Source organism: Thamnophis elegans, chromosome Z (assembly GCF_009769535.1).
Source record: "Thamnophis elegans isolate rThaEle1 chromosome Z, rThaEle1.pri, whole genome shotgun sequence".
NCBI lineage: Eukaryota > Metazoa > Chordata > Lepidosauria > Squamata > Colubridae > Thamnophis > Thamnophis elegans.
Window position 1 is genome coordinate 42,924,519 of NC_045558.1, and position 10,084 is coordinate 42,934,602.

The window sequence follows — 10,084 nt, forward strand, 5'->3', positions numbered from 1 at the left end:
TCTACACCCAGATCTTCCCTTTCCCCTCCAGACCAGTCCAATTGACAGTCACAGCAAGATCCAATTTCACTCTTTCTCTTAATTCAGTGGGGATGGTGTAGCAATTATTGTCGCTTGTGTACTGATGGTCTGACAGTAAGGGTAAGACGCAACTGAATAATTCCTACTCATCACTGCATTGGATTAATAAGAATGAAAAAAATCAGCTGCTATTAATGACAGAATGATAGCAATTCTAGATGGTGAACCGGCTATAGTAAGTGGTGGGCTCTAGGCCAGGATGTTGACCTTGATCTTGACAAGTAAGATATAGGACTGAATTCCATCAACTTTGAAACAAAATATATTGTATCATAAATATTAAAAATATGGGAACTTTTAAATTTGTTATAACTCCTGAACGGTCTAAGCATGCAGCTCCTAATTATTTATCAGAAAGTCCTCTGAAATCAGTAAGACTCCTTGAAGTTGCCATTCTGATTTCCTGAATGCTCTATTGGCAAACTGCCTATTCATCTTTAATTGGTTTCACAACACATTGAGTTTTTAAAAGTGAGTGCATAGTTTTAAGTCCAAGTCTGGAATTTACTTTAGATAGACTTTTTCACTTTATCCTCTTTCTATCCTTTGTTTAGGCCTCTCTTCTGAGAATCATAAAATAGAACAACATGTGCACCATTAGAGGACAGAGTAATGTGGCAATTGGTTACATTTTTACTGAATTACTACAGCTTGCACGATCAAGATACGAAGTCAAAGTAGAACAAGTACTTTTAAAATGACAAATCTTTATTTTGCAGCAACTCCTTTATGCCCCCCCCCCCCACAAATAGTTTGCAGGCTGTAAGTTTAGGAAGCAGGAATATAACCTAAATAATTGCTAAACCCCCTGCCCAAGATTTCTACTGTTCCTTGAGATAATTAAGGGAGTTATCACATTTTCTATTACCTGTTGGTCTTATTTTTAGGGCGTTAGTGGACTACATTGAAATCATTTTGGAATCCCTCCCCCCCCCAATTCTCATTTTATTCACTTGTAGGCATTTAGATAAAGGAGCACCAGTTTAGATAAAGGAGCACTAGTTTTGTGGGATTTCCCCCTGAACTTTATTAACCCTGTTTGAAAGCAGATTAGGAAGCTAAAAGGCAACGCCCTAAAAAGAGAACACCGTTCTGATTTCCCATCAGCAAGTTCACTCTGGCCGCCTGATTTTTATAGTGGGCGCCCTTCTCTGGCCTTTTTAGAGAACTGAGGGGGGCACACTTCGAATTCCAGAAACATTTGCTTGGCACCAGAGGAAAAAATGGGGTAGACTATCCTACAGGTGACGATCTAGTCGTGCCCATTCTGCAGCCTGCAGGTCTTCGAGGCCCAGATCCCACTGGAAGCAACCAGGAACCAGGCGAGGCGGAGTTAACCGCAGCTTCGGCCGTGTACATCCCACACCCTTTGCCCCCTCGCATGTCCCGCACGGCCGCGCTGACAATGCGCCAGCCGGCAGCTTTACAGGCAACTCCTTCCGCACCGTCGCCACCCCTGCAGCAGCCTCTTAACCTCCCCGCCTTCTGCCGCCGCCGGCGCCCTCCAAGCGACGTCCGTCCGGCCTGCTTGGCTCGGCGCGGCGCCTTCTCCAACAGTCCCCTCCGGTGCACGGTGAAGTCGGTCTGGGGCTGACCGGCAGTGAGGGGTCGAGGGCTAGAGCGGGCCATCCTAGCCTCCACACCTAGCAACAGCTCTGACAGGACGCAGCAGCCGCCGCTACAGCGGGAGGAGGAGGAAGCGGAATGGCCGCCTCGGCGGCGGCTGCTCCCTCCCCACAGTCCTGACAGCCAGAGCCGGGGCGGAAGCAGCAGGCGGCGTGCTGGACTCGTCCTCCACCTCCTCCGGGTCTCGGCGCTCTACCGCTGCCAATGCAAACTCAGTCGTCTTTGCGGTTGCACGCGCCTTCCAGCCACCCGGCCATGTACCTCCGGCAGCTACTCGCCGCCGCCTTCCCTCATCCTCCCTCCCCTCCCTCCAACACACCCACCCGCCCTCGTGCCTGCTTGACTGCCACCCAAACCCGGCACCCCCTTCCCCATCAAGCCTCTACCTTCATTTATCCCACGCTCGATCCCGGCAGCAGTCCCGCCCGCTCCCTCGACCCCACGCCCCTCCTTTCCCACTCCGCACTCCATGCCGCTGCCGCCCAACCCTCCGCCCTAGCGCGGCTCGGGAGGGGGATCCCTTTCCGCCACTGCCGCCGCCACCCTCCCCCCGCGCCGGGTCCCCCCCCTTCCACCCTCGATGCCCACGCGTCACCCGGCTGCACTGGCTCACCGATATGGTTGTCCTCGATGTGCTCGATGAGCTCCACCAGGGTTGGAAAGTGAAGTCCGCAGCCCCCGAAGCGGCAGGTATTGGAGAAGAAGGAGGCGGCGGCGATGCCTGTCATGGTGTTGCATGGAGATTCCTCCCGCCTCCGCTTTGCGGTGCCTACTCTGCCAGGGCCGCCGGCGGGAACGGGAGAGCCAGCGAGAGGAGATGGAGACCGAGCGGGCGAGAGAGGCTGGGGGTTGGGAGGAAGAAGAGTAGGAGGTGGCGGCTGCAGCGTCGGGAGCGGCGGAGGGGAGGGAAGGGCTGCTGGGTGGGGGGAGATGAGGCAGGCGCAGCTGGGAGGAGGGATCATTGCCGCACTCAAACAGCTGGGCAACCCCAGCCGTCGCTGCCTGCCTCCGCAGCGGGAGCCTAAGACCCGGGCCACGTTGGGCAGCAACTGCTCTCGGCGACGAGCGGCCAGCAGTTTTATGAGCTGGGCGGCGGCGTGGGCGCGGAGGGGAGGGGAACACAACAGTTGGGGGTGTGTCTGAGCCTATTCCTCACTAACTTCTTAAGTTTTTTTTCTTTCCACATGCTATAGAAAGATATCTGCAGGAAAAAGCCCAGCGCCCCACTTCAAAAATAAAAGTTGAATAGCTGGAGCTGGGATTGAGGCTCACAGTCAGATCCTGGGTTCCAGTGCTGAGGCCTGCTGGGGGCACCACACTTGTTCCCCTCCCCCACATATATCATCAGACTCTACATATAGAATATTTAGGATATAAAGTTATTAAAGTGATAGTGGTCCAACACTAAATTTAATAGCTTCTAGATTTGAATCCAGGTGTCAAACAAGAGACAAGTTTTTAGTGTCCCAATTGTGTCAGTGTGCCTGACCTATGTCCTATTTCAAACAGCATAGATTCATATTCTTCAGGTATTTATTTCATTTTACAATGACATTTTACAACCTGCTTTTTGTTAGTGGACAAAAAAAGATGTTTATCTCCACTAGTTAAACAGCATTTTACAGACTATCCAGACTAAGTCCACATTAACTCACAGTGTGGTTTGGATTTGGTTTAGCTTATTGCCTGAAGTTAATTGTGATTTGTAAATAGGTTTATAAATTATGGCTTGCAAATTAGGATTGGGATTTATGTGCTGTAAGAACCTATCAGGTCTTTAACTCGAGGTGGTTTTTAAAAATTATTTAAATTATTAAAAATTAAAAATAGCTTTAAAAGGTACACGTGCAGAACCCTATGTAGTGTAGATGGCATAACATACATACTGTGTATTTTATGTACTGAATATATTGTACAATACAGTATGTACTAATGGATTGAAAATGAAGGGTTTTTTTAAAACTATTGGCAGAATACCTTTAGTATATTTTAACCTTCAAAAGTCAGATAATTTTCTTCAGTGCCAACTCATATCTGTGATCTGATTCCAAGATAGGTCAATATACAGAAATCCAAACAGGAGTTTATTAGGGCATGTGAACAATAGAGTATTTTAGTGATAGTTCATGCGAAAATAAAAAGCACTTCATGGCACAAAGGCTATATTCCCTTTATATTTCAAACTATTTGAGTCACCAAATCTTAAGTGAAAATTTCAACCCAACTCTTGTTTGTTTTTAGGTTAGCCAACCTCAAAACTTGAAGCTCCAAGGTTCAACTTGAAAACTGTTCAGAGCAATTCTTTCCAAATTAAATCAGGTCAGCTGTCCAATAAGAACAACAATATGAGATCATAGAATTAATAAGCCAATCAGAAGCCATCCAAATATCAAGTATCGAGAGGCCTTACATGAATCTTCGTGATCAAGAGAGATTCAGGAAATAAGGCAATGGGTTCTGGCTTCTGTTACTGCTGGTTTGTTCAGGGGCGTGCTTCAGGGGCATGCATGCTTGATGCGTGCTATGTGCACATGCACAATAGTGAAAAAATTGCTTCTGCGCCTGCAAAGAAGCAAAAAACAAGATGGCACCTACAATTCGCCGATAGAACCAGTTCAGGGGTGTGGCTGGCTGAGTTACTACCTACGCAGCCAAACTGGTCCGAACCAGTAGGAACCCACCTCTGATTAGATCTCATTGTTCAAAGGAAATGAAAACTAGTCCAAAACTTTTCGTTGGACCTGAGAGGCATTTATTTTTCATATATTATTCATGAATCAAGATTTTGTAAAATACAAAATCCAATTGTAAATCCAATTTATTGTTATTGACTTTTAGGTACAGTATGATAAAGATTTCTGTTCTACTGTGATGGGGATAGACATCTTTTCTCTCCCATGCTGCAAACTTTCTGTTTCCAAAATGCAAAACCTTTGGCGATACTTTAGTGTATAAATTCTGGGTTAACTAACACATCCCAAAAGTTGAGTTTAAAGGCTGGTGGAGCTATTGTGTCTGTTGTACACATTTTAAAGTGATTCCATTATAATTTACGTACTAGTATATAAATGTTGCAAGGACATTTTTAATTTACTAAAATACGTGTGACCCAGACAACCTTCAGACAGTAATACCTCATATTAACACATGATTTGGATTGTCTTAATGTAGCTTTAATTTGTGGCCTTCAGGTTTCATGTGCGTCATGTGTTTTCCACCAGATGGTGAAAAATCTTTATGGTGAAAATGGCAAGGCATTATGTTGTACTTTGGTCATGAACATTTTATAAATTTCCTCTTCTGTTTTGGTCCTATAAGCAGCCCTTCATTACAACCGTCCATTTAGTGACTGTTTGAAGTTACAGTGTCACTAAAAAAAAAAGTCTTATGACCATTTTCCATGCAGTATCTCCATAGTCACGTGATCAAAATTTGGACACTTGGCAACTGGCAGTTGTAGTATCCCCAGGTCATGTGATCACATTTTCTGACCTTCTGACAAACAAAGTCAATGGGGATTCACTTAAAATTGTGTTACTAACTTAACAACTACATGATTCACTTAAGAACTGTGTCAAAAAACCAACAACAGTGGCAACACTCTCTTAACTATCTTTAACAACAGAAATTTTGGGCATAGTTGTGATCATAAGTCAAAGACTATCTGTACTTTAATTCTCAAGAATTTAATGAGAATTCTTTATCCTCCAGGGATGCAGTGGCTCAGTGGCTAAGATGCTGAGCTTGTCTATCAGAAAGGTCGGCAGTTCAGCAGTTCAAATCCCTAGCGCCGCGTAATGGAGTAAACTTCCGTTATTTGTCCCAGCTTCTGCCAACTTTTAATTCTCAAGAATTTAATGAGAATTCTTTATCCTCCAGGGATGCAGTGGCTCAGTGGCTAAGATGCTGAGTTTGTCTATCAGAAAGGTCGGCATTTGAGCGGTTCGAATCCCTAGCGCCACGTAATGGAGTAAACTTCCGTTACTTGTCCCAGCTTCTGCCAATCTAGCAGTTCTAAAGCATGTAAAAATACAAGTAGAAAAATAGGGACCATTTTTGATGGGATGGTAACAGCGTTCTGTGTGCCTTCAGCATTTAGTCATGCCAGTCACATAACCACGGAGATGTCTTCAGACAGCCCTGGCTCTTCGGCTTTGAAACGGAGATGAGCATTGTCCCCTAGAGTCAGGAACAACTAGGACATATGTGTGAGGGGAACCTTTACCTTTATCATCCAGTCATGGTTAATCCAAAGGTGCTTTTCAAAAGGCAATTGGATTTTCTTAGGTTTTTATTTCTTCTTGAAAATGTTTCCCTTCTAATCCAAGAAGTTCTGACTGAACTTCCTTAGCAGTCATCTGGTCCTTAGCTCTTTGAAAGAATTGAGGCCACTTGGAGATTTATCTGTACACTCAGGGTACATACACCTGAATCACAGTGCAAATGGATATGGAACCTTCTAAGAAGGTTTAGAACTGCTGAAAGGAAGACTGCTGAAAGAACTGTTTTAGCAGATGCAAGAAGGTTCCATGCCCATTTGCACTCTGACTCAGTGACTCTGAGAGTACAGATAAACCTGCAAGTGGCCTCAACAATTTTCAGAGAGCTAATGACCTGACCTTCATAGTGCTAAGGGCCAGATGACTGATAAGGAATATAAATTCTTCCAGAAGGACTTTTTGTTGGGGAGGATAATTCTCAGAATTGTGTCAGATTTCTGTTAGGGGATGTTTTCCCTTATAAAAGATACTAACAGTGAAATCTGATTGATAAACACATGAATAAAAAGTTTATATAATTAAGACTGTCAGCCTAATAATTTTGTATTCTTCATTCTCTACTGCAGAGGTCTTCAAACTTGGCAACTTTAAGACTTGTGAAGTTTAACTCTCAGAATTCTCCAACCAGAATTCTGGGAGTTGAAGTCCACAAGTCTTAAAGTTGCCAAGTTTGGGGACTCATGCTCTAGTGTCAGAGACAGTTCTCACACAAAATATGCAAGTCAGTAATTATGGATTTTGACAATATCTCATTCTGCATCATATGACTGATTTTCATATAAGACTACAACTTCTACTGTACCCTCAACTGTGTAAAATGTAGCTTCCTGGGTTTTATCAGGTTTATGAACTCACCTGTATGATTTTGAATTTCCCAGTTTATGAAATTTGCATGCAACATTATCCCAATCAATTGCTTCAGTCTGGTATGCCAATAGTAAAAGTTGTAAAAATGTAGTTGTTATTTTGAGAGCAAATATCATTCATGGAAAAGGCCAATAAAGATATAAAACAAACAAATGTTTTGACATTTGCTTGTTCAGGAAACTACTGATAGTCATACAATGGTTCCATCTTGACATAAATGCATGCTACTCATATTTAGAAAATGAGCTATTAATAGCAAAATCAAGACTTATTACTGTATAAGGAGGATTTTTATTTTAGTTTCATATTCTCATTTTGCTAGGCAATTTGGTGATTAGCACATTAAGGTGAGCAGGAAAGTCAAGATTAGATGAAAGATACAAAATTAATAATATATACATCAAGTATGTTAAAATGCATGCACTTGCTTAAGAACCTGTATTAGCATTTTTTCTTTAGGGAATAAATCAATATAGAATTAAATTGTTAATTTTAAAAGTTTAAAAACATTTAAAAGTTTATAGATGCTTAATATAGGGAATACTATAAGCCAGTGGTGGCTAACCTTTTTGTGCTTGTGTGCTGAAAGCGCAATGCCCCCCGATCCATTTGCGGTAAAGACCCAAAAATTAGCTGGCTGGTGGGGGGGGGCCGCATGCTGGGGCAACAGCTCGCGTGCCCACAAAGAAGGCTCCGCATGCCACTTTTGACACGTGTACCATAGATTTCCCATAACGGCTATAAGCAGTGTATTATTACAGTGCCCCTAAACAGCCACTACTAAAAAGTTGCAGGAAAAACGTTTTCAAGAGAATAATAACCTATTCCCCCCACCTCAAAAAAATCATGTTGGGGGGGGGTGTATATAGTGAAAGAGTGAAAATATGTGTTTGTAGATAATATGTGAAAAGTTCTATGCCAACAGTGCAATAGTGTGTTAAACATATTTGGAGAGATAGGTTATAATAAACATTTTTTTAAAATATATAAATAACATAGAACACAGTTTCTTATTAGAAATAAAAATAGTCGGGAGCACTGTTATCAAGACAATTATGGTTTCAACTTTGTGAATTAGAATATGCTGTAATAAATCTAGTAAGCTTTAAAAGGTAAAAAAAAAGAGCCTCTGCTGTGGCAGATACAAATATAACTATATACCCTGTTTCCCTTAAAATAAGATAATAAGCCCAATCGGGCTTTTGAGCGCATGCGCTAAAATAAGTCTTCCCCTGAAAATAAGCCCTCCCTGAAAATATTGCAATGCAGCAGCAGACATGAGGTTACCATGCTTGTCGCCTCCTGAACCTCAAAAATAATAAGACTTCCCGGAAAAAAAGCCAAGTACTTATTTCAGGGGTCAAAAGAAAATAAGGCCCTGCCTTATTTTCGGGGAAACACGGTATACCAGACAACAAATAGTAGCTTTATACTGGTTTTTATTGCAAATAATCATTACAAATGTACAATAAGAAATAACATGTATGCAAAATGCTAAGGAAAATATTGATATTTGGTGACATTTAGTTCAGGCATTTCCTAATAGCACCTTCAAAACTGCACAATTAGATGCATCATATGAACATCAGTGATTAAAATAAGATCTTTGCCCTATAAGATTATGCTGGATTTTCTTATAAAATTTTATAAGCTGATACAGTTTAATGGTACAATACAATACAATACAATACAATACAATAGCAGAGTTGGAAGGGACCTTGGAGGTCTTCTAGTCCAACCCCCTGCCTAGGCAGGAAAGTCTACACCGTTTCAAACAAATGGCTATCCAACATCTTCTTAAAGACTTGCAGTGTTGGGGCATTCACAACTTTTGGAGGCAAGCTGTTCCACTGATTAATTTTTCTAATTGTCAGGAAATTTCTCCTCAGTTCTAAGTTGCTTCTCTCCTTGATAAGTTTCCACCCATTGTTTCTTGTTCTACCTTCAGGTGCCTTGGAGAATAATTTGACTCACTCTTCTTTGTGGCAATCCCTGAAATATTGGAACACTACTATCATGTCTCCCCTAGTCCTTCTTTTCATTACAGTAGACATACCCAGTTCCTGCAATTGTTCTTCATGTTTTAGTGTCTAGTCCCCTAATCATCTTTGTTTCTCTTCTCTACACTCTTTCTAGAATCTTCACATCTTTTCTACATCATGGCGTCCAAAACTGAATGCAGTATTCCTTAACAAGGCATTATAAAGTGGTATTAACAGTTCATGTGATCTTGATTCTATCCCTCTGTTCATGTAGCCAGAACTGTGTTGGCTTTTTTGGCAGCTGCTGCACACTGCTGGCTCATATTTAAATGGTTGTCCAATAGGATTCCAAGATCCCTCTCTCAGTTACTACTATTGAGCAAGGTATCACTTATACTGTACCTATGCATTTCATTTTTCTTGCTTAAATGTAGAACCTTACTTTTTTTACCATTGAATTTCATTGTGTTAGATAGTGCCCAATGTTCAAGTTTGTCAAGATTCTTCTGTATCTTCAGCCTATCTTCTGGAGTGTTGGCTATTCCTGCCAGCTTGGTGTCATCGGCAAATTTGATGAGTTCTCCATTTATTCCCTCATCCAAATCATTGATGAAGATGTTGAAGAGTACTGGGCCCAAAACAGAGCCTTTGGGTACTCCACTGCATACTTCCCTCCATGTAGATGCAGTTCCATTGAGGACTACACGTTGAGTGCAGTTGGTCAGCCAGTTACAAATCGATCTGGTGGTGATGCTGTCTAACCCACATTCTTCTACTTTATCTAGTAGTAGGTTATGGTCTACCTTGTCAAATGCCTTACAGAAATCCAACTATATTGATGGTATTCCTCTGGTCCACTAATTGTGTCACTTTGTCAAAGAATACAATAAGATTAGTCTGGCATGATCTGTTTTTGACAAACCCATGTTGGCTTTTGGCTATTACTTTGTTTACTTCTAGGTGTTTGCTAATTCGTTGCTTGATTATCTTTTCTAGAATCTTTCCTGGTATTGAGGTCAGGCTGATAGGTCTTTAGTTTCCAGGATCTATTTTTTTTCCTTTTTTGAAGATGGGAACCACATCAGCTCCTTTCCAATCCTCAGGCAGTTCCCCAGTGCTCCAGGATCTCTGAAAGATGTAGTTCAGTGGTTCTGAGATCTAGTCTGCCAGTTCCTTCAGAATCCTGGGGTGTAATCCATCCAGTCCTGGTGATTTGAACTCGTCTAGGGTACACAGGTGCTCAATTAC

At 42.2% G+C, this 10,084-nt stretch overlaps 1 protein-coding gene across 1 annotated transcript in view; it reads right to left on the reverse strand.

Moving 5' to 3' along the window:
- The window catches only part of JAZF1 (JAZF zinc finger 1), a 152,225-nt gene extending 149,482 nt beyond the window's left edge, over nucleotides 1–2,743 (reverse strand). The window contains exon 1 of the mRNA XM_032238205.1: nucleotides 2,321–2,743. Within this exon, the coding sequence (XP_032094096.1) occupies nucleotides 2,321–2,669 (349 nt within the window). The 5' untranslated portion in view covers nucleotides 2,670–2,743. The remainder of the gene's footprint in view (nucleotides 1–2,320) is intronic.
- Between the last annotated feature and the right edge of the window lie 7,341 nt (nucleotides 2,744–10,084).